This window comes from Schistocerca cancellata, chromosome 7, assembly GCF_023864275.1.
Source record: "Schistocerca cancellata isolate TAMUIC-IGC-003103 chromosome 7, iqSchCanc2.1, whole genome shotgun sequence".
NCBI classification, from domain to species: Eukaryota; Metazoa; Arthropoda; class Insecta; order Orthoptera; family Acrididae; genus Schistocerca; species Schistocerca cancellata.
In genome coordinates, this window is record NC_064632.1 from 350,781,476 (window position 1) to 350,807,650 (window position 26,175).

At 41.0% G+C, this 26,175-nt stretch overlaps 1 protein-coding gene across 1 annotated transcript in view; it reads right to left on the reverse strand.

Moving 5' to 3' along the window:
• The window catches only part of LOC126092028 (NACHT domain- and WD repeat-containing protein 1), a 621,846-nt gene that overhangs the window by 23,671 nt on the left and 572,000 nt on the right, over positions 1-26,175 (reverse strand). Inside the window, exon 22 of the mRNA XM_049907424.1 lies at positions 18,233-18,597. Coding sequence (XP_049763381.1) covers positions 18,233-18,597 — 365 coding nt within the window. The remainder of the gene's footprint in view (positions 1-18,232; positions 18,598-26,175) is intronic.

Consider the following 26,175-nt stretch of genomic DNA (forward strand, 5'->3'; position numbering starts at 1 on the left):
TGCCCCGTCACACACACTTTTTCCATGACATGCTGCTGAAACTATCCATTTTTTCCTTAATTCCTGTACTACAGTACTGCTCAAGCTAATAAAGCTGAAAGAGGTTTCTAAAATGAGATGCTACACCACCAGTGTCATACAAATGTTTATCACTGACAATTTCAAAACTGTGATGTTCCAAGGAAGTGAGCCACACATGTGAATACTGATACCTGTGATGTGTGCCAGTGGTAACTTCAAATTTTTTTCTGCAAAGCAAAAGACCAGTTCTCAGCAAAGTGCAAATGAAGAACTAATGTGTCAGTATTCTCTGATGTGGCTGATTTTACTTCTGCTATGGCCTGTCTCTGTATCCTCCAGATACGATGGTGAGCTATTACTTTCATGACACAATGCCTAACATCTGTAACAAACTTCTCTGGGTCTACTGTCTTCTTCACCAACTCTTCTCCCTCCCACAATACATAGGTTATGTAATTGTCAGTATACTTCAACAGACATCACTTCAGCACCAGGACACATTGTACACTCCTGCAACCAACATGTATCTTCCAGTTCTAGACACATACACAAAAGCATCAGGTCCATCTCTGTGTACTTCTTTCCTGTGACACTGCTTATGGTGAAACAAACAAGTTTCAAATTAGTGCAGTAAATACATGTGCATACTTCCTTCACTGGCTGGCATTTTATCCATTTTGGTCATAAGGAGTAGAATTTTGTAGGAGTAGAATTGTACACTCCTGCAACCAACATGTATCTTCCCGTTCTAGACACATACACAAAAGCATCAGGTCCATCTCTGTGTACTTCTTTCCTGTGACACTGCTTATGGTGAAACAAACAAGTTTCAAATTAGTGCAGTAAATACATGTGCATACTTCTTTCACTGGCTGGCATTTTATCCATTTTGGTCATAAGGAGTAGAATTTTGTGAGAACTATTTTTAAATTCGGGTTCTCCTTTTTGATTAGGAGATATGCTTCTCTTATTGACCTCATCATATATCTTTTTATTTTTTTAACTTTTTCACTGTTTTCACTAACAGAGATAACATCACCCTGGTTTTTCATTTTTGAATTTATTATCATTAACATACGTCAGTATGATCTGCATTTTCATAAAAGAGAAAGGTTGACCCTCAGTTTTAAAGACTATAACACCAGATTTAATTTTGTGTTTAGTTTATCTAAAAACAAAGATGATGTGACTTACCAAACGAAAGCACTGGCACGTTGATAGACACACAAACAAACACAAACATACACACAAAATTCTAGCTTTCACAACCAATGGTTGCTTCGTCAGGAAAGAGGGAAGGAGAGGGAAAGACGAAAGGATGTGGGTTTTAAGGGAGAGGGTAAGGAGTCATTCCAATCCCGGGAGCGGAAAGACTTACCTTAGGGGGAAAAAGGACAGGTATACACTCGCACACACACACATATCCATCCACACATATACAGACACAAGCAGACATATATGTAATTGATTTTCTAATTTATTTCAACTATCCATAGTTAATACTATTCTTATAGGGTGAAATCAGTAATTGTTTCACACTTAAATTCTATTGCTGATGTATAAAGGAATATAAACTCTGTACTAATTATAAATATTTGGGGGAACAACTAATAGTAATCTTAAACTATCTGTTTGGCTCTATTCAAAAACATTTTAACAAAGCCAGCCCTTAATTAATTCCAAAGTAATTAATAGTTTTGTCAAAAGTATTGTTTGCCTACCTATATGTGTTAATTTCATGAGTTAAACAAATAATTTGGCCTAACTCTTGTAGTAGAAGAAACTGTTAAAAAGATGGAATTTGTTGATGTATTCAGTTAATTTAATGAGTTAAGTTTTAATTGTAATTTCTGTAAATTAAACTTCAAACAATGCGTATTTCAGTACCACTTAATGTGATGTAGAAGGGCCCAATTTTTGGATCCGAGACAGTCAGTCCATGGCCGAGTTTCTGACGAGGAACCTGTGTTGGTTAGAATGACAACAATGCGTCAACTTAACTGTGAGATAAGTGTTACACAATTAGGCCATGTGTTAAAACAATGACAGTGTCTGTTCCATACGTACCTTTCTATTCTTTAAGAACTGTGAACTTTGTGGTTATGTTTTTACTGGTCATAGATACTCATATTGTAACAGTATGTGAATGTTCGCCTGAAAACTATCATTGAGGCTTGTAGAAAGTTAAACAATAGTGCACTGGCCATATTAAATGTGTATATGGGGGGTTGTGAAAACTGAAAGTAAACAACTGTGAAATTCCCCTATCAGCTACATCATTTACAGTAGACAGTACTGCACTTCCACACCTCATTTTTCAGCCAGTATCACAACACAGTACCTTGACACTGAGGACAGCAAATGAAGAAATAAAAGAGGGCGAACATTGTCACATTTGTTGCCCTGATGTGAGGACTTTTGTATGTGGGCACAATAAATTAGGACTCACGAATTTTGAACAATGATCTCAACAGCAGTTTACCGTGTAGTGGTCTCACAGCCAATCAGCACATTGGTTCCATGGCCACAGTATAACAACAACCAATCACTGAGTGGGTTCTATGGAAGCAGCCACTAAGTACAGGAGCAGCATGCAGGTGGGCACAGCTGACCAGAGATAAACAAGATGCCTTGCCAAGAGATTTACAGCTCGTAGCAGCCATGTAGACAATGGATCCAGATGACAACCACAGCCTCAGCAGCAGATGAGTGAATAAGAATAAGATAATTTCATAGTAAAAGCTGTTTTATAATAAGTGATATATAATGAGTGGCCTTAACAAACATGACAGTGTATGGTGAGGTGAACGAAATGGACAAGAACAGTACTGAAGTGCATGAGATCGTTAAGGTTAAGGAGGAGGAACCTAGTAGCAAAAATCAGCAAGGGCAAAAGTTTATGGCAGATAGAAAACAGGAAGTGATGCTAAGGCAAATTATGAGTAGTACTGTGTAGAATGGAAAAGCATTATAACTGGCATGGTTAACTTAAAGAATGAGCTGAAGAAAGAAATTAAAAAGGAGATTCCGGTAGTCAGCTCTAATCTTTCGGAATTAAATAAGAAGTTTGATGCGGTAATTAAAGATTGTGACAATACTAATAAGAAATTAACATTGAGTTGCAAATGTGTGGAAGAGAGAAAGAAGCTTTGTGATGACAATAACAAGAAGGTGGAGGTTTCTGTGAAACAATGTGCTGAAAACAGGGTTAAACTTAAGAACCAAAATGATCATATTAAAAATGATTTAGCAACAGAGGTAGAAACCAAGTGTGCAGTAGTGGTAGAGGAAAAGCTGGTAAAAGTAAATAAAAATGTAGATTCCAAATTGTCTGAAATAGAGACTAAGGTGGAAGTAGTACAAAATCTAAAGCGTAGAGAAAGTGACAGTAGGTCTGATTCTGATAGTAGTTGTAATGACAATAGCAATGACGAATACAGTAGTGATGGGGTATTTTAATTTATTATCAATAATGATGGCAATATGGTACGTAAAACGGAAGTGTGGCACCCTGTAATAACAGCAAGTGTACAAAGTACACATGTTAAGTGTTTACTGGACAGTAGTAGTGATATTAATGGCATTTCACGGGCATCTTTGAATCTATTAAGAAGACAGAGCATACAATAGTGATGCATGTTTCTGGAATAAAAATTATTGGTGCTACTGTTAAGCTATCAAAGAGTGTGAAACAAGAGTTAATATTAACTGTGGAATTGGCAGGAGAGCTGTTGGAGTGCAATTTGTTGGTGATCCTAAATCTCAGCATTGATGTATTATTTGGGAATAATTTCTTGTGCATCTAGCAAGTAGGGGGTTCAACATTCTGAGTTGGATTCATTATGTGGCAATAATGCTTACCCCAAGTGTCTGTCTCATTTTTCGTGTTTCCTGAGGCAGTGAAACTCTTCACCTATTGTATCTGTAGTTTATAAGTGAATCACACACATTTTATCTTTGACTTTCATGTGATTTTGTACAGTAGGATACTTTAGTATACGGATATTTTAGAAAAGTTTTTTCCAGGATTTCTATGTGTTTATCTATATATATTATGTTGTGTTAGTTATAAATAATGGAGTCATAAGAGGATGGAAGAAAGTAAATTGGTACCATGATTAAATAATTTATTTCAAAGAAAAAGATAAGTATCAACATATGTAGAGGATAATTAACATCTGAAGTAATCAGCTCAGGGTGTAGCAGCAGTGGCAATATGCAGTAAAAAACCATCTTAAATACGAAATCTTAATACTGATTGTGGTATAATAGAAGTGTTTGTGTTCACTGCAATCAGTATCTGGAGATAACTATCTATCTATGTCATGGTACAGCCTTGTTTAACATTAAGAATTTACAACTTTAAACATAGTTTCCTGGAGTAATTTATGTGGAAAGAATAAGCAAGGTTTGTATGTACAGAGTGACACACAGGAGACGGACGGTTTTGAACTGCATAGTACTGAAGGTGGGGGTGGTGGGAGGTGGTCGTGGTGGGGATAGTTCTGATCTACACAAGACACCATTTCATTTACTCAGTCACTATGGAGCAGTGGGACTTGCAACATCGAGTGTTTGTCTATGACAGTTTTGTGAAAAGTGGTGAGTCTATTATTGCTACGCAGTGACTATTTCATGCGTGGTTTAATGTCGGACAACATGGAGCTGTTCCGAGCTGTAACACAATCCTCAGATGGGTGGAAAACATCAGATCAACTGGAAACATACTGGATAAGAAGCATCCTGGCCCGAGATGCAGAATAATGACACCAGAAAATGTTGAAAGGGTAAGACAAGCGGCAGTCAGAAACACCACGATGGTCGGCTAGACGTCATGCTAGTGAGTTATGAATCAATCGTGAATCGGTAAGATGAATTTTGCATAAAGAATTAAAATTCCATCCCTACAAAATGATCATTGTCCAAGAACTTAAGGAAACTGATTTTGCTGTACGAGTAGACTTTGCTTACAGAATGCAAGTGATTTTGGGATTGAATGAAAATGAAATTTTATTGATGAGCGATGAAGCTCATTTTCATTTAAACGGGACCGTGAATAAGCAAAACCTATGTTACTAGGCTCCAGAGCATCCACACCTTATCCACCAGCATCCTCTACACTCAGAAAAAGTAACTGTCTGGTGTGCTCTTGGCTCTGTTGGCATTACTGGACCTTATTTTTTTGAAGAGAACGGGGTCACAGTTACTGTTAATTTGGTTTGTTACATTCGTCTGCTTGAAACATTTTTGAAACCAGAACTAAGAAGATGACGAATCCCTTTAAAACACGTTTGGTTCCAGCAGGATGGGGCAACATCGCACACTTCAATGACAGTTTGTAGATGCATCTTTCCTGGCAGGATTATCTCACGTTTTGGCAATGTTCCTTGGTCTCCTGACTTGTCAGTATGTGACTTTTTTCTGTGGGGGTACCTTAAGAACTGTGTCTATAACCACAAACCACGAAATTTGGACGAGTTGAAGAATGCAATAATTCAAGAAATTGCTGCCATCCCTGCAGAGATTTTAGTCCGCGTGATTGGAGGACTTTGAGGAGAGACTTGAGTCCTGCATTCGAAATGATGGACATCACCTTGACAACATTATTTTTCACAAATAACTTTGTTAACTAAAATGACAAATAATGAGCTTTGATTTTGTGTAAATAAACATGCATTAATTTTAAAGTTGGCTCAGTATTATTTCATTAAAAACTGTCTGTCTCCCATGTGTCACCCTGTACATTACCCTTCAGGCTAGAATCTTGAGCAATTTGATGGAATACAGTGAAATAATAGTTTTTCTAAGTGATAATTTTGTCTGATCATTAATGAAAGTTAATTGTGCATTAGATAAGCAGAGCAGGTGTTTATTTACGAGATAATGAAATGATAAAATAATGAATAATGTTAGGGTCTTAATGGTTAGGGAGCCTGTATCTGCAGTAGGGATATTTTTGATAATGCACTCCACTGGTTAATGAGGTACGGAATGTAAGTAAAATAATGGAGCTGACAGACATATTTGAGTAGTAAAAAAGATAACTGTATACAAACAAATGTGGTGTAACAATATTGATGATGAAACTTTGAACTACGCAACATTGGGTACTGTTCATATTGTGCAATTCATGACACTGCAACTGGGAATGAGAGTTGAATAGAAAGAGCAAAATTTTGTGAGGTAGAAGTCATATAATGCTTATAATGCTGCATCATTAGATTTATAGGTTATCTGAAAACCTCTATTTGTTTTCTGAGGAATTATGAACTTTAAGTGGTAATACTGGGACGCAGAATAACGAATTTTCTGATTAACTGATTACTGTGATGCTAAACTGAACTGATTATTCTGACAGGTAACTATTTGGTAACATTTTGTGATGATTTAATTTTCTGTCTGAAGGACAGTAGCGCTCAGCGTGGAGTAGAGAAGTGGGGCAATGATTTGGTCAACTTCTATCCCCTTAATTTTGATTTGAATAGTAATTAAGCTATGTAATGGTAACTCTCTTCCTTTTTTTCATATGGTAATGATTAGTAAATCTATGCTATTGCACATCTTGAGTTTTTACTAGAGGTAATGCCCATCCTGAGTTTTTACTAGAGGTAATACACATCTTGAGTTTTTGCTACTTTGCAAAGGGGAAAGAAACAAAAATATTTCAAGTTTAACCAGTTTCAGGCAGTTATGACTTTGAGTAATGTTTGATAGTGTAACATGCACTTGATTTTAAAATTTAGTCTTGTCCGTACCTTTCATACTACACTCCTGGAAATGGAAAAAAGAACACATTGACACCGGTGTGTCAGACCCACCATACTTGCTCCGGACACTGCGAGAGGGCTGTACAAGCAATGATCACACGCACGGCACAGCGGACACACCAGGAACCGCGGTGTTGGCCGTCGAATGGCGCTAGCTGCGCAGCATTTGTGCACCGCCGCCGTCAGTGTCAGCCAGTTTGCCATGGCATACGGAGCTCCATCGCAGTCTTTAACACTGGTAGCATGCCGCGACAGCGTGGACGTGAACCGTATGTGCAGTTGACGAACTTTGAGCGAGGGCGTATAGTGGGCATGCGGGAGGCCGGGTGGACGTACCGCCGAATTGCTCAACACGTGGGGCGTGAGATCTCCACAGTACATCGATGTTGTCGCCAGTGGTCGGCGGAAGGTGCACGTGCCCGTCGACCTGGGACCAGACTGCAGCGACGCACGGATGCACGCCAAGACCGTAGGATCCTACGCAGTGCCGTAGGGGACCGCACCGCCACTTCCCAGCAAGTTAGGGACACTGTTGCTCCTGGGGTATCGGCGAGGACCATTCGCAGCCGTCTCCATGAAGCTGGGCTACGGTCCCGCACACCGTTAGGCCGTCTTCCGCTCACGCCCCAACATTGTGCAGCCCGCCTCCAGTGGTGTCGCGACAGGCGTGAATGGAGGGACGAATGGAGACGTGTCGTCTTCAGCGATGAGAGTCGCTTCTGCCTTGGTGCCAATGATGGTCGTATGCGTGTTTGGCGCCGTGCAGGTGAGCGCCACAATCAGGACTGCATACGACCGAGGCACACAGGGCCAACACCCGGCATCATGGTGTGGGGAGCGATCTCCTACACTGGCCGTACACCACTGGTGATCGTCGAGGGGACACTGAATAGTGCACGGTACATCCAAACCGTCATCGAACCCATCGTTCTACCATTCCTAGACCGGCAAGGGAACTTGCTGTTCCAACAGGACAATGCACGTCCGCATGTATCCCGTGCCACCCAACGTGCTCTAGAAGGTGTAAGTCAACTACCCTGGCCAGCAAGATCTCCGGATCTGTCCCCCATTGAGCATGTTTGGGACTGGATGAAGCGTCGTCTCACGCGGTCTGCACGTCCAGCACGAATGCTGGTCCAACTGAGGCGCCAGGTGGAAATGGCATGGCAAGCCGTTCCACAGGACTACATCCAGCATCTCTATGATCGTCTCCATGGGAGAATAGCGGCCTGCATTGCTGCGAAAGGTGGATATACACTGTACTAGTGCCGACATTGTGCATGCTCTGTTGCCTGTGTCTATGTGCCTGTGGTTCTGTCAGTGTGATCATGTGATGTATCTGACCCCAGGAATGTGTCAATAAAGTTTCCCCTTCCTGGGACAATGAATTCACGGTGTTCTTATTTCAATTTCCAAGAGTGTATATAGTCAATTTTAGTGCTAATTATTGTAATGTTATGAGAACTATGTAATATGTATATTTATGAAGTAATGACTATCGTTTTTATTGTGAAACATTTTTTCTTAGACTTAGAAGTAAAAAGTAAGTGTACTAAAGTAGGATATTCTGTCTCAATTTTTCATGTACTGTGGCAGAAAACTGCAATGCACAATGTAATTTAACTTCTTGCTACCCATGGCGAGTAAGTTTTTGTTAAGCAAGACAGGACTTGTACAGAGTGATACGTATCTTTGAATGTAATCCTGTTTTACCCAAAAAAGACATCACTTATGATGAAGATGCCTAATTTATATTAAAAGCATAACTTGTAGATCTTTTGTGCAAATGTTCAATACATTGTACGTAAATATTTAGTATGGGAATTTTTGTATGGCCAGTTCATATAAGTTAGAATTTGAAAAAAAAACATATGTACTATAGTTTTTGATAAGATTTTGTAGGTAATATTTTTTCTGTGTAGATTTTCAACCGACTGTCTGGGGTCATTTGTGGTCATTGAATTGCCCAGTTAGCTATTTGCAATATCTATCTGGTCAATCCAATGACGGGGTCATGTGATGAAGCAAGCTGGGATAATTTTTACTTCCCCTCTTGTATTGTCATCTGCCCCCTTAAAACTCATTTTTTAAATTTTTTAATTATCTGCCATTAACATACGTGAGCATAATCTGCATTTTCATAAAAGAGAAAGGTTGATGCTCAGTTTTAAAGAATATAACACCAGATCTATTTGTGTGCCTAGTTTTATGTATGTAATCAGGAGCAGTGGCAAGTGGCAAGTGGCAAGTGGCGAGTGGCAAGTGCTCCCCAATGGAGCATCATATTACACTGGTTAAAATGGCTGCAGACATCAGCGAATATATTACCCTAACAGGTTCATTCATTTTTTTTATAATTATGTAGCAATATAGGTTGCGATGTATTTCAAACACATTTTAACAAAAGAATAAGAGCAGCAAATAGCTTACTATCTAACCAATTAGTATCATTTAACTTAAAATGGGCGTCTGATTATTTACACTACTGGCCATTAAAATTGTTACACCATGAAGAAATGCAGATGATAAAACGGGTATTCATTCAACAAATATATTATACTAGAACTGATGCAATTTGGGTGCAGTGATCCTGAGAAATCAGTACCCAGAACAACCACCTCTGGCCATAATAACGGCCTTGATATGCCTGGGCATTGAGTCAAACAGAGCTTGGATGGCGTGTACAGGTACAGCTGCCCATGCAGCTTCAACACAATACCACAGTTCATCAAGAGTAGTGACTGGCATATTGTGACGAGCCAGTTGCTCGGCCACCATTGACCAGATGTTTTCAATTGGTGAGAGATCTGGAGAATGAGCTGGCCTGGGCAGCAGTCGAACATTTTCTGTATCCAGAAGGCCCGAACAAGACCTGCAACATGCGGTCGTGCATTATCCTGCTGAAATGTAGGGTTTCGCAGGGATCGAATGAAGGGTGGAGCCACGGGTCGTAACACATCTGAAATGTAACGTCCACTGTTCAAAGTGCCGTCAATGCGAACAAGAGGTGACCGAGATGTGTAACCAATGGCACCCCATACCATCACGCTGGGTGATACGCCAGTATGGCGATGACAAATACATGCTTTCAATGTGCATTCACCACAATGTCACAAAACATGGATGTGACCATCATGTTGCTGTAAACAGAATCTGGATTTATCTGAAAAAATGACGTTTTGCCATTCTTGCACCCAGGTTCATCGTTGAGTACACCATCACAGGTGCTCCTGTCTGTGATGCAGGGTCAAGGATAACCGCAGCCATGGTCTCCGAGGTGATACTCCATGCTGCTGCAAATGTCGTCAAACTGTTCATGCAGACGGTTGTTGTCTTGCAAATGTCCCCATCTGTTGACTCAGGGATCGAGACGTGGCTGCACGATCCGTTACAGCCATGCAGATAAGATGCCTGTCATCTGGACTGTTAGTGATAAGAGGCCATTGGGATCCAGCATGGTGTTTTGTATTACTCTCCTGAACCCACAAATTCCATATTCTGCTAACAGTCATTGGATCTCGACCAACGCGAGCAGCAATGTCATGATAAGATAAACTGCAATCGCGATAGGCTACAATCCGACCTTTATCAAAGTCAGAAACGTGATGGTACACATTTCTCCTCCTTACATGAGGCATCACAACATCGTTTCACCAGGCAAAGCCGGTCAACTGCTGTTTGCGTATGAGAAATCAGTTGGGAACTTTCCTCATGTCAGCAAGTTGTAGGTGTCGCCACCGGCACCAACCTAGTGTGAATGCTCTAAAAAGCTAATCATTTGCATGTCAAAGCTTGTTCTTCCTATCAGTTAAATGTCACGTCTGTAGCTTGTCATCTTTGTGATGTAGCAATTTTGATGGCCAGTAATGTATTAATACACACTTTTTACCCTGAACTCCAAAACAGTTCCCAGAAACTATTTTAAGTAAAACCAAGTCTCCTTTTGTTAAGCGATATTCCATTCCCACAAACCCCTTCCCCCCCTCCCCCCTCCCGATTATTCCCCCCCACCCCTTGACCTTCTAGAATCACTCCTGTATGTAATTGATTTTCTAATTTATTTCGACTGTTCATAGTTAATATTACTGTTATATGGTAAAATCAGTAATTGTTTCATCACGTAAAATTCTGTTGTTGACAAATAAACAAATATAAATTCTGTAAATTAAACTTCAAACAATGCGTAGTTTCAGAACCCATTATTGTGATGATATATAAGGGCCCAATTTTTGGACCCGAGACAGTCAGTCCAAGGCCGAGTTTCAGACGAGGAACCTGTGTTGGTTAGAACGACAACAATGCATCAACTTAACTGTGAGACAAGTGTTACACAATTGGGCCATGTGTTAAAACAATGAAAGTGCCTGCTCCATACATACCTTTCTATTCTTCAAGAACTGTGAAGTTTGAGGTTAGGTTATTACTGCTCGCAGATAATCAATAGTAAACTATTGTAGCAGTATGTCTGAAGTTCACACAAAAACTATCAGTGAGGCTTATTGAAAGTTAAACAATAGTACACTGGCCATATTACATGTGTATATGGAGGGTTGTGAAAAGTGAAAGTAAACAACTGTGAAACGCATATGTGCACCTGTCAGCTACATCATTTACAGTAGACAGTACTGCACTTTCACACCCCATTTTTCAGCCAGTATCACAACACAGTATATCAACTATAAGGACAACAAATGAAGAAATAAAAGACAGCAAACATCATCACAATCTCCTATCTTTCCAACGACACAGAAGTTCTCCTGCGAAACTTGTGGAACTAGCTGGAAGAGAAGATATTGTGGAGATATGGCTTAGTCACGACCTGGGGCATGTTTCCAGAATGGACTGCATGCTGATATGAAACATCCTGGAAGATTAAAACTGTGTGCCACACCAAGTCTCAACCTTGTGACTTCTGCTTTGTGTGGGCAAATTATCTACCAACTGAGCTACCCAAGAACAACACATGATCTGTCCTCACATGTTACTTCTGCCAGTACCTTTTCTCCTATCTTCCATACTTCTCAGAAGTCCTTCAACGAAACTTGCATGACTAGCACTCCTGGAGGAAAGGATATTGTGGAGACATGGCTTAGCTATAGTATGGGGGATGTTTCCATAATGAAATTTTCACTGTGTAGTGGAGTGTACGCAGATATGAAACCTCCTGACAGATTTAAACTGTGAACTGGACTGAGACTCAAACTTGAGACCTTTGCACTTCACAGGTAAGTGCTCTTCTAACTCAGCTACACAAGCATGACTCATTACCTGTTCTCACAGCTTTACTTACCTCATCTCCTACCTTCCAAACATTACACAAGTTGCCCTGTGAGGAGAACTGCTCATGAGCCCTGCTTGGGTAGCTCATAAGAGGCAAAGGTCCCCAGTTTCAGTCTTGGTCTGGTACACAGTTTTAATCTGCCAGGAAGTTTCATATCAGTGCACACTCTGCTGCAAAATGGAAATTTCATTCTGGAAACATCCCCCCAGCCTGTGGCTAAGCCATGTCACCATAATATCTTTTCTTCCAGGAATGGCAGCTATGCAAGATTTGCAGAGCTTCTGTAAGTTTGAAGGGTAGGAGACAAGGTACTGGTGGCAGTAAATCTGTGAGAAGGGGTCATGAGTCATACTTAAGTAGCTCAGTTGGCAGAGTACTTGACCATGAAAAGCAAAAGTTTGAGTGTGAGTTTTTGTTGGACACAGTTTTAATCTGCCTGAAAGTTCATATCAGTGGACACTCAGCTGCAGAGTGAAACATATTACTGCAACCAGATTAGAATTTTAGCAGAAAAAAGAGCCCCAATCAATCATATGCAGACTGGGCTGCTGAGCTACAGAGTTGCTGTTTTAAACTTTTGTGTGAGCAGGACTACACAGACTCTGTAATCAGTGACATTAAAGTAAAGTTTATGCTTGACTCAGAAATGAGAAACCACAAGATCCATCTTTGATGGAAATTATGTGAACAGTTCAAGCTCACAAAATTGCCCATGCAACCCAGGGCTTGTTTCACACAACCAACGGTTTGTTGCTGATGGAAGAAAACATCATGGCAGTCAATTATGGCACTGGTTATGCAGGATGTTATGCCACCTTTGGTGAGGCCTCCACCAGCACGACCTAGTAAACAACCACACCAAGGGCGACTAGTCGCTTCAGGAGCAGTGTCTTTGCTTGGATGTAAACATAATTTCCTTTGCCCTGCACACACTGCGTGTCCCCATTGACATGCAAAGGGCACTTGTATGAGGTATGTTACAGCAGTTCCAATGAGAGCACATCCCAACCTATGGAAACAAACCAAGTGAGTGAGTACTCCACAGAACTGCCGGACTCCCACAACACAAACCAGAAAATGTGCTTTGATGCATTCACTGACAAACAACCTATGAGGTTATTTTTGCACACCAATGCTTCTGTGTCACTGCTAAACCAATCTACTTGTGTTATTGCTAAACTAGTCTACTTAAGTTTAGGGTCGTGCTTCTTCCAGGTAGCTGAGACAAATCTTTGGGCCTTTACTAGGAAAATTTCAAGTAATTACTTATAACCAAGTTACTTATTCCAATAAATTTTATAATTCTGGTAGCAGCTCACCCCAAAGTGGAAAATGTTTTTTGGCTAGAATTTTCCCATGCTTTTGATTTAAGGTATATGAAAAAACCACAGCAAGCAATCTGAAGGGCCTTGTGGCATGTTAATGACTCTCTGTTATAAATACGCTCAATTTTTTTTCATCTGGCTAGGAAAGACAACTGATTTTGAAGCTCCTCATGTCTCTCTTAAAGTGATGGCATCCCCATATTTTTTCAGAGCTCACCTGGGACCCTTGGCTCTTATGTATGGCCTTGAAACAGAGCTAAGATAGGCTCACATAGGCTAACTCATAAAGTTGCTTAACATCTATTCCCCACTGTCAATGGACCACTACCCTGTGTGCACACCCAACAGCACCTTGACTCTTTGTGGTGACTTCAAAGTAACAATCAATGCACAAGTCAAAATGGAAACTTATCCTCTACCAATTCTGGATAAACTCTTTGCAAAATTAGACCATGGCACTTCATTTCATAAAACTGAACTCACAGAGGCATATTTTTCAAATTCCTTTGGATGCAGCATCACAAAATTATCTAGAGGTGAACATGCCATATGGCCTTTACTGTTACAAATGGTTAACTTTTGGAATCTATCCAGCCCCTTCCATATTTCAGCATTTCACAGATGCACTACAACAGAACATTCCTAACTATGTTGCATACCTTAACAATATTTTGCTCATAGCTACAACTTCAGGGAAACCACTTTCACGACCTTGAGCTTTTCTTCCAGAGACTGGCAACAAGTGGACTTCAAAGCACAACATGCAGAACTTTTCTTTTATGTAACCTTCCTTGATATACTTAGGGTTTAAACTTTCAACAAATGGACTGGAACCAATGAAGGATTATGCTGCAGTTATTGATTACATACAGCTCTCCAAGAATGGCAAAGACTTCCAGATATTTCTAGGTAAGGTTTTAAACTATTGTGGCCAAAATTATCAGAAATCTCTTACCCAATGAAACAACTATGCCTTGGCATACATTTTGAATGGTCACCTTGCTGTCAACAAGCTGTACATGTTACAAGTACCTTAAATGGGCACCATGCTTAATGAAGTACATTCCTGGTTTGCCTCTGATAGTAGCAACACATGTGCCCCTATGATATTGGTGCAGTCCTATCCCACAAATACCCTGACAGCACCAAGTGCCCTATTTCCTATGCTTCTAAGACATTATCAGCTTCTCAGCAACATTATTCGCACACAGAGTGGGAGGCCCTCACTGCTGTTTGTGCAGTTAAGTTGAGAAATTGTGGAGCCACTGTCATTTTAAATGTGGCACGAGTTTCAAAATCAGTTCTCTTCCCATGTCCACATGAATATAATTTGAGCATACTTGTAACAGAGAGTCTTTAAGATGGCAAAAGACCCTTCAGATTGCATGGTGTACTTAGGGTTTAAATTGTTCCTTTATTTACAGAAATTTCATCTTGTCATGAATCACCACCCACTGCTCACTGTTTTTGTCCCCAAGCATCCCTTACCAGACCAGACAACCCACTGCCTCCACCACTGGTTGCTGTATTTACATAATTTTCATTATTCTATACACTATCAAGCAGTGATGTTTTATGGAAATGCAGACATGCTGTCCTGATTCCTCATGGAACCTGACCCATCCTTCGACCAACATGAACTGATGTGTTTGCATATCGATCAAGATCTGGATTCTGCCATTTACACCTTTCCCTTAACATCGTGTGGCATCATGGACGCTAACCACAAGAACCCAGTGACTTTGTACAAAATGTATAGATGGACACTTCTCCCGGGCCCAAATTTCATACTCATTGGCCATCGCAGCATCAATTACACCTAAATCAAATAGTTCTGTTGTGGGTCTCAGAGGATGATCACTGCTATGTCCTGATTCCTCCCAATCTGAGGCCATAAGTCCGGTGCCTTCTGCATACTGTGCACTAGGGCATGTCCCAGATGAAAAGTTTGGTGCAATAACATGTTTTGTGGCAAAATATTGACTCTGACATTGTGGACCAGGTCTGCCAATGTTCTAGCTCTGGAACTCTGAGAGCATATCCACTTAGATCTTCGCGGTCCATTTCTGGGTTCCATTGCACTGGCCATGACTGATTCTTCTTCTCATTTCCATTTTGTGTTCCCTATGTCTCAAGTCAATACTACTGCTATTATCGTCACTCAGAAAAAGTCTTTGCCCTTGAGGGCACCTCATGTACCTTGGTTTCTGATAATAGGATGCCACTTATAGTGTTGCACTTGTAATGGAATTCAAAATCTTTGCACTGTGCCTTTTCACCCAGCCTCCAACAGTCATGTGGGCACTTTGTCTGCACCTTTAAAATCCAGCTCCAGGACGAAATGATGTAAAACACTGCATCCAATGATCTCTGTAGCTTTCTAGCAACTTATAGGGCCACACTGATGGAGAACTGCAGCCCACAACAGCAGCTTCAGGGTCACCCTCACCACATCTTTTTGAATATGCTGTGTGCATCTCATCACTGTAGCCTCTTCTTTCCTAATGGGCATTTGCAGTGGGCCCGTATGTTTCAATGTCATGCTACCTGGATCTGCAGGACAATCTCCACCTGCCACTCGTCTACATTGTATACTGTGGCACCTGTCCACAGATTTCTGCAGTTCTGTCAAAATCAACTTCACCTCCACCATCCTTGTCAGCAGCCACCTGCTTCTCCACCACCACTGGCCTGTCTGGTCCCATGGTCACCCCATAATTTCCCACTATGCCTTGCCCTTCCAAAGTATGTCCATAGGCATTGAGTCACTACCTTTCTCAGAGTTGGTTCTCTCCCACTAGTTGCTGCTTTTTATTGGGCGGGGGGGGGGGGGGGGGGGGGAGATGATCCTCTGGTGCTCCCTCTTACAGGATCACACAGAACTCCAGCATATCAGCTGGCTTGGGGCCAGCATAAGCCAGTGTTAATGCGAGTAGTGGAGTGCATACCCCTGCATTATCCATGGTGTTATTATGGTGGACTCTATTTATAATACACAGTACTCTGATATGGCTTGGACTAGACTTTGCTTGGGAATATAGACTTAAGACAGCTGGGATTGTTCTTAGTAGCATCTTGTCTATATACAGGGTGGTTCAAAAGTAACTGTACACACTTCATGGGTGATGTATGCATCAAAATAAAACATCAAACAAAGTTTTCTCTGAAATTGCTTTATTTCCAAGTTATGATGCATAATGTCATTAGTCATAGGCATTACAACATGGGCCAGTACAGACTTTTGGCATGTTGTCTTTGCTTGCATCATTGTGAACATGTTCTGGGGTAAATGTGCAGTATGAAGTTAGGTTGAATTTTGGATCCTTTCATGTTGTTTCTGAGAAGAATTAATTTTGTGTTATTTGTGTTACACTTGTGATTCCTACTCTCTTGCATAACTCTGAAATAAAGCAATTTCAAACAAAACTTTATTTAACATTTTAAGCTTATTATGATGCATACGTTACACCCAAGATGTGTCCAGTTACTTTTGAAACACCAAGAATTAATTTTGTGTTGTTTGTGGTGCACTTGCTATCCCTTCTCCTCTGTGTATCTTGAAAATAAACAAATTTCAGATAAAATATTATTTAGTAGTTAATTTTTTATTTAATATTTTATTTTGATGAAATCACCAGGTATATCTCTTGTTGTGGATATGTTCCATTGTTTGCGGGTGTTGACTGCCTTTGGAAAACACATGTTTTTCCAAGTTACTGAAAGCTAATCAACCACAGATACTAATCATCTGTGTGTCAAAAGGTGTACTGTCACTTCATTTAAAAAAAAAAAAAAAAAAAAAAAAAAAAAAAAAAGCAGTAATTGCTCTCACTGTCTTGATCTTGCCCTATTCTTCCGGTTACATGAAGTCCAAAGCAGTGAAAACAGTGTACATTGTTTGTTGTTGTTGACTCCTCAATAATATAAGCTCAAATTTCTTTCCTCAATTATAGCACTTCTACACTGCCATACCACTCATGAGACATTTGATTCTAAAGTTTACAGTTACTTTCTTTACTTCCTCATAGTGAAATTTCTTATTTATTAATTTGTTTTATAATGAGTTCAACTGATCAATAGCAGTGCTGTTACTGTGTACTTTATGAATACAAGAAACAGCACACATGACTAGCACTGAGCCTTGTGGCCATTACTCCACACATCACAGAAGTGTAATTTCTTTAGATGAATTTTATGGCCCAAACAGACAAAAGCCTTGGATACATCACACAGGATTCTGACTAGTGCCCTTTTACTGTAAGAGATTTCAGGTGAAGGAGAAAATAACAGCATCTATTTTTGCTGGAAACCAAATTGACATTACCGGAAAGGTTATGACCTTCAGGTGGTCAAAATTCTCCTGAATCCCAATTTCTCAAAGGCCATGGAAAAAGTTATCAACACAGAGAAGTGAGGAATTTTTTAAAATAAGCAAATATCTCTTAAAACAAAGTTTCCATTTACATTTCACTGCATCAATGTACATCAAAATCTGCACTGTCAAGATTGTTATGCAATGCCTGACACACATTTTAGCTCATTGGCCCTTTCTCTCTTTTCCTCCACAGCTTAAAGACCCTAATTTGAGCAAGGTAAAGAACCAAATTGACATAAAGCAAATATCTGCCATATTCTTTCTGCCATGAATGCTAGTCCATTAAGGCATATAGGAGAAATTTCATTATAGGTTATTTTGTTGCAGGTGCAACTACGTTATATTTTGAGTTCTGAGATAATAGAAAAATATTTTGGCAATAAACTGTGTGTTAGTGACTTAAAAATTTGAGAAGTCAGAGTTTCTTAAGAACCTCTTCATAACACAATTGCAGTTCAATTACCTGCCATCACCAGAAACCAGAAGTGAGTTCAGGAAGCGGTCTTCTCCTGCCTTGAATGTTGTCACACAGTCCCCAGTTCGTAGATCCATCAAATTAACATACATGCGATTGCGAGAGAGAGCCACTAGGTGACTATCATCATGTAGTCCAAAAAATGGCATTTTTTGATTCATGACTCCTTTCAGACGAACAATTAGACGACCAGCATCTAGATCATAAACTCTCAGTTCTCGCCGACAGAGGACAACCGCCCGCCGCCAATCAATGGCACGCAGACCCCCTGGTCGAGTAACTCCTTGTAGTGTTCGTACCTTCTTATTTGTTCTCACACTCCATACAGCAATTTCTTCATGTTCTGTAGCCACCTGTACATAAATATTAACACAATCAACAGAAAAGTCAGAAACTCAATATAAACAACTTTCATATCATTAACAAGTTTACATTCATTTTCACACTGTTGTTGCCCAGTTCTTATAGCAATGTATTTATAATAGAGCAGAATGACAAATTCATCAAACAAAAATATGTATGACTCACATGCACATAGAGAATATAACTTAATCAGCAACAAAGACATGAATTAAATTTACTGTACCATGTTTAGGCCTTGTTAAATAACTGGTAAACTGCATATTTGACACCCACTACCTTCAAATAACAATTTTAACGTAATGTCTTATGATATAATTATGAAATTAAAACACAATCACACTATCCAACATATCAACAATAAACAAATGACACAATTGACAAATCTGTTCCTTGAGCCATCCCATCATGAAAGAGAACACTGAGAGATGAGGGATGAATCTAATTGTTTACTGTAATGTTACACAAGTGGGTGCTTGGAAATGTTGGTACAACATGCAAAACTGGTAACATTACATTTTAAAAAAGCCATACTTCTGTGAGCAGGAGAGCTATATCATGGGACTTTATCAAGCTAGCTGATGGAGCAGGCTGCTATGAAATATCACAGGATGCTGAGGAACTGAGTTACTGGTGGGTTTTCCCCCACAGTAACAGGTAGACACTGGTTTGTGTGAGATGATTTCCTTGTGCTGACACAAAGCATGCATTCAATTATCATATGCTGCAAGTACAGTCTGTAATTTTTTGTGCTACCTTCAATCTACAATGGCTAAAAAGACATGTAACTGAGACGTGAGAACAGTGATATAGGCCACTTAATCGTACAATAAAAACTATCAAAGTTATAGTTTACCTAATGGAACAGACAATAGCCAATAAGTTATTAAGATCAACAGTTAAGCATGAAGCAGCAGAGCCAAGTGAATCTTAAATTGAAAAACTCAATGGGTATTATTATGTATTAAAGTATCAAATTAGTTAGTTGTACAGAATAATATTATAAAAAATCTTAAAACACCAATTGACACAACACAGATAATAATACACCTATAAGGCAACTTCTATGACTTAACTTACACAAGCACCATTAAATTGTAGGATAGTATTGTTTGATTGGGTAAGATTCTTATTTTACTATATAAGCATAAAATTAATTGATGATTAATACAAAACGCTACAAGAGACGATCAAATGAAAAGTACCACTAGACAGCTTGTTGATGCTACAACATATCCTACTTGCATTGACAACATAGTCTAAAAATAGGTTTTCATTATCAAATTCAATTCAACATTACTGAAATTGATGTTTATTTGCATTTTATTCACACAAACACTCTCAACTGATACAATATATCAATACATATAAACTGATATATGGCAAGTAATGTATGTTTCATCTGAAGTTAGAACTTCTATCTGAACCCTAGATAGTGATAAATAGTCTATATTTTTACTTCTAATATTTCCTAAATTTGCTCTTATTATTAGCCAAAAATACCATTAATGAAAGGGATGAATGTATTGGCATGTGAGTGTAAAAATCTCACGATCTCTGAAGAGCTTCTACAAGATATTCAGTTATTACTTTACGTAATGTGTGTGTGTGTGGGGGGGGGGGAAGCCATTGTGATGGTAGAGTCCCTATCAGGGGTCTTGTTGAAGCAATACCAGGCAGGTTTCAGTCAGCTGATGGAGAGACTCTGAATGGCTTGCTGTTAGGCAGAATGTCATAGTGTTGGAGCCGTGTCGAAGAACTCTATGTGGGCCTGAGAATAAGCGCTGGAGTGTGGGGGCGGATGGTATCATCACAAGGTTATGATGTATTCACACATGGCTAGGTCTTTGGAGCATAATTTTAGGAGGGGTATGGAGGGAAGGGGAGGAATTTGAAGGTTGGCAATGTGATTCCGGATGCTGTCAACCATGGTAGGAATCAAGGCTAGGTTGGGTGGGGTGGGGTGGGGGGGGGGGGATGCAGTCACAAGAGATAAAATCACTGGATGAAATCACTGGGGTGGGATAGTGTCTTGCTGCATAAAATCTTGGCTAGTGAGGCATTAAGGTCTTGGAGGTCTTGGTTATGCACCATGCAGGCACCCAGCAGCACCCACTGGAGTTCACTGGACCAGTCACCACCATGGCACATAAGAATGGCTTTTAGGGTGCAACACTGCCTCTTGACACACCCATTAGCTTGAGGGTGGTAGGTGATGGTTCAGTAACAAGTAATGTTGCACAGTTTACAGAGATTGGCAAACAGCAAGGACTCAAATTGCCTACCTTGCTATGTCATTATGGAGGGAGGGTAGCCAATGCACAAACCAGTTAGGTATGAGAGCTGTGGCAACTGTTTCAGCACTGACATCTTGGATGGCAGTAGCCTCTAGCCAGTGCCTGGTCAGCAATTGAGAGGAGATACAGTAGTTGCCAGATGAGGGAAGGGGGCAACCATGTCCACATGAATGTGTTGGAAATATCCGTTCGGTATCTGGAAGGTGCCTACTGGAGACAGTGTTCCAGATGGTTTTACATTGCTGTCATGGTACACAGGCCCTAGTTCATAGCTTAACATTGGCCAAATGTATCAGTCAGTTATTAGGCGAGTAGTAGGTTTGACAGTGGGGTGGGCAAGGTTGTGAAACAGGTCAAAAATAATTCTGTGGAATTGTTGTGTGATGAGCAGGCATGTGTGTCCAGGGGTGTGTCGGAGATAAACTGGCTCAATGATGAGGGTAGAGGAGGCATTGTTTAAGAGGTCCTGTAGCTGAGGGTCATCCTGCTGAGCCTGTGTGAGCTTGTCAAATTCAATCATGGCCACGATGGCACCAATGCACTACTAGCAGTCAGTGACTACGTTGTCTGCACCTTTACTGCGACGGATGTTCATAGCGAATTGTGCAATGTATCTGAGGCGACAGTAACAGCAGAGACACTCATCCCTGGGTGTGCAACAGATTGCACCAGCCAGGGGCCCATTGTCCATGTAAATGACAAGGGGGCATTCTTCAATATGTTCTCTGAAATACCACATGGCCTCGTAAATGACTAGTAGCTCCTGGTAGTAAGCTGACCAAGTGCACTGTGCCTCAGTCAGTTTATGAGAGAAGAAACACAAGTGTTGACTAGAGCTGTTGCTGAAGGATGGCTCCTATCACTAAATCACTAGTGTGAGCAGTGACGGATGGGTGGGCTTCTGGAATTGGGTGAGGTAAGGTGGCTGCCTGAACCAGATCACTGTTGATCGCTTGGAAGGTGCGCCACATGTCCGTTGTCCATGTGAGCATCCCATGAGCCATTGTATTTCTGCCTCTGAGGGCTTATGTCAAGGGTTCCTGCAGGACAACAGCATGGGGCAAGTGAAGGAGATAGAAACTGACCATCCTGAAGAAATGGTGAAATTCGTGGTAGTCGGGTGGGGGTGGTAGGTTACAAATCAGCTTGGTGTGCTCTGGAGATGGGCGGATGCCAGAAGCATTAAAGATGTGGCCCAAGAACATCACTTGCACCTGACAGAGTTGACATTTGTCAGTGTTGATCACTACACCATTGGCTTCGGGAGTGCTGACAACTTGTTCAAGGTGGGCAAAGTGTGAGTCCATGTTTGGAAAAAAAATGAGGAAATTGCCCAGATATGCATCACAAAAAGAAAATTTAAAAAGCAGGCTGCCTATAAAGTGTTGCAAGGTTTTCTCAGGGTTTTTAGTCCATAATGAATATGAAGGAATTCAAATAATCCAAAAGATGTGGTTATGTGAATGTCATCTTTGTACATCGGTATCTGCAGATATGCGTTCTTACAATCGATTACACTGAAAACTTCAGTGCTGACAAGGTAGTGTATGAAGTCTTGAATATTAGGACTGGGTAATTGTCCACAATTGTGCATGCATTCAAGGCACGATAGTCACCGCTAAATCTGGCCAAGCTGTCCTTCTTAGGATTGAGACGGATGGGTCAGGCCAAACTGCTATCTGACAGGCGAATGATTCCAGCTTGTAACATCCTGTCCAGCACTGCCTTCACCGTGTGGTGGTGGTCAGGGGATGGACATCTGGGGTGCTGACTAACTGGCAGGCTGGGTGTAGTGTTGATAAGGTACACTGTGCTGTAGTTGATGTCTGACAAGATAAAAAGATCACACGGTGGGTGAGCAACTGCTTGAGAGTTTGTCAGTGTGGGTCACATTGAGTTGGTGCCCTGAGCAGCAGAAATGTTGTTAGATGTCAGCTGTAGGCTGGAGGTGGGTTGCCCAAGCGAGGTGGTAGTCTGCGCATGGGTGGCGCAGCCAGCGAGCTGTGGAAGTTCAGACACAGTGCAGAAGGCAGTGCTATGTGCAGGCACTGGCTTGGCCTCTGAGGCAGCAGTATTAGATGGCAGCTGCAGACTGGCTAGGATGCCTGGGTGATGCTGGTGCATGCACGTGCGTGGCATGGTTGATGAGCTGTGGCAGTTTGTTTGCAGCGTGTCAGGTAGCACAGGGTGCAGGTGCTGGTTCGGTGTGGACAGTGACTTACTGTGAGCAGGCATTGTCCAGCAGAGGTGCAGAGGTGGGGAAGGTGAGTTGTCGTAGCACAAGCACAGCGTGAGGTGACTTGAGGTGTTGGGTGACAGGTTCAGGTCTGTACGCATAGGCAATAAATATGTGAGGAACGGAGGTGCTCGAGGGTGGAGCGGACCTCTGTGAGACGTGCCCATGCTGTTTGAATGCAACTGCTTAGGGACATGTTGTCCTGGCTGAGGTGAGCAAATGTCTCTTGCATGTCTATATGCTGTTAACAGTAATGCAGTAAGCAGCCAGTGCAATCCACACATTAAAGTATGTACTGTTGCATGGGGTGAGGGTGAAGTAACGTTGGCATCATCACTTTGTCGTGGCAGGGATACGTGTACTGCCAGCAGCGCTGTCAAGAGGCATGTAGGTGAGTTCATTTGCATAAAGTAAGGGCACCCAGGAATGACCACCCGGTCTTCAGTTGTAGGCAGGTGTGTGAGATGTTTGCTTATCTGCAATCTGGGGTTGACTAGGAAACATAGTCCTGATGTGGTTGAGGACATACAGACGGCGGTTGGAGCAACATCGGAATCCGGTGGACAGGCAGCGACTTTGTGTATATGAAGGTGGCTTATGCATTGTTCATGCATGCTTGGGGCACCTCTTGCAGGCTGTTAGGCATGTTTTGGGTAGGCATGAGGTTGACGACACAGACGCAGTGTTGTCGAAATGATCTTAGTGCCAACAGTGGTGAGACTGTGCATGCTAGGCTGCCGATGTACCAGGATTGACAGCTGAAGCTGAGTTTGTTTCATACACACAGCGGGTGGTGGCAGCAGTCATGTCAGCTTTGGGCAGAGCCAGAAGTACTTGGTGACTGTTAGTGACTGCAGGAGGTCGCATGCGTGACAGTGTAGCATGTGTATCCATACCATTGTTGGGAGCTTTGTTGATGCTGCACATATCTTGAGAAATGGTGAAAAAGCAGTTGGCCAGGGACAGGCAGGCACTGAGAGACTCATTACTAGTGGCAAGTAAAATCATCTGCGCCTGAGATGGGAGCCTAATGATCCAGATTGTCCACAGGGCCTCGTCAGGCATGATGCATGGGTCTATTTTACTGCAAAGATGCTGCCACAATTCAGCGGAGGTCCCATCCTGTAAATGTTCGTTGTAAAGTACCTGGTGTGGTTGCTCTTTGGGAGTCCAAGAGAGGCATTGTAAGAGTGTCATTTTGGTGGTCTCATATTTCTCCGTAGACAATGTTGCCAGAATGATGTCATAGATAACATCAGAATCGGTGCCAAGGTGGTTGAGTAGAGTACCATACTTTGTGTCATCTGTGATGATGGTGTTGGAAGCAAACATGCTTTCGACAATCATGAACCACGGGTGTGTGTTGTCTGTGCAGAATGGCGGTAGTATGAGTCGTGAAGCAGTTTGATAATGCAGTTGGAATATGGCTGCACAGCACGGGGAGAACTGTGGATGGGCAGTGGCTGGTAATGCAGGCAGCTGCATGGATCAGAGGGCGGATGGCATGGCCCATCATGCAGCGTGTATGTCACTGTCACTTTTAAACACTTGCACACCATACAAAGCACTGTTCATGTCTATTGATAGCAAGGGGCACAAGAGCTGACAAAATTCGTAATCAGCGTAACACAATCTGGGTGTGGTTGCCACAATGTCGCAACATGAATTTGCATTATTTTAGCATTCACTCAAAGTTCGGGGTCACCAATGTGGAACTCTAGTACATAGTGATAGCGAATGATAGTTGATACAGTGGTATGGAGTACACAATGCACTTTATTTCATAGATAATTGATACATACAAGGATACATGACATAACACACTTGAGTCACAGAGTAAACTGAACTGCCACCTTCAACCATCAGAGATAAGACTGAGAATTATTTTCTCTGGCTAGTGATGCTAATGATCTCAGAAACAAACTAGCATTTACAATTATATGAAACTGTAGTTTTCCCTTCTTAGCTACAGCTGACTGATAGGGATGCTTTACTGCTGTCGTTTGACCACCAGTGTCAGGGAAATAGTTTATTGTTAGGCTCACATTCATTTCAAAGAAAACAGCTAGATTTAGAAAATTTATTTCTAATTACTGTTGCATTACGGCCTTCTACTCTTGTTAGGAATGTGACCATGGAGATGTCAATAACTCTCGAGGTCCTCTTTCAGTACTATTAGAGATGAAATAAAGACATACAATGTGTTAGCAATTAGTTTTACTATTTTGCGGATGTAAATATCTCCTAGCAGGGGCATGTATATGGTTAGAAGTACCATTTTGTACATTTCCAAGTCTAATACCGAAGTACATAATTGAAAGAGTGAACTATTTAGGTCTAGTGCCTGATACTTTATTCCACTTCATGCGTGTACAGCCAATCTCCCTTTCCTACAGTAATGTGATATTAATTTTTATCCATTCAGTAGTGTTGCTCATTTTCAAATGATGTTGTGTTACACATAACGCATCTGTAAAAATAGCTACTGATTGTTCAGTTTCTGGCAGTGATGCAATAAAATTGACTTTCTTATTTAAAATACTTCCTACATTTAGAAGAAATACTTTTATTTTTAACTTTCACATTGTCCAAGCAGCAGTTTTCGTTTCTCCAATAAAATTCCCTACCCACCTCACACACACTGCACTATGTTCCATAGATGATATATCTGAAGAGTTTGATTTGCAATTATGTAAAGTATGGTATATCGACAGAAAGAGGACTAAGTAAAATTATTCAAATGCTGCTGGCACTGAATAGTCTCATTCCAGATCTGTTCTGACAAAATAATCAGATTTAGAAATCCTATAATATATATGTTTCATTGATCACACATCCTTCACCAAATAACTTGCACTTACTGTCAAAATGGACTAATGAGAAAACTGTCACAATTTGCTGCTTGTAAAACACTGTGGTACAACTAAGTTGAAGAAAGATATTTGTATTTTTGTTTTTGTTCTAACATCTCAAAACATTGATTTTATTATTCAAAATGTACTACATCATACTAGGTGACTTCTGGTGAGGTAGTTCTC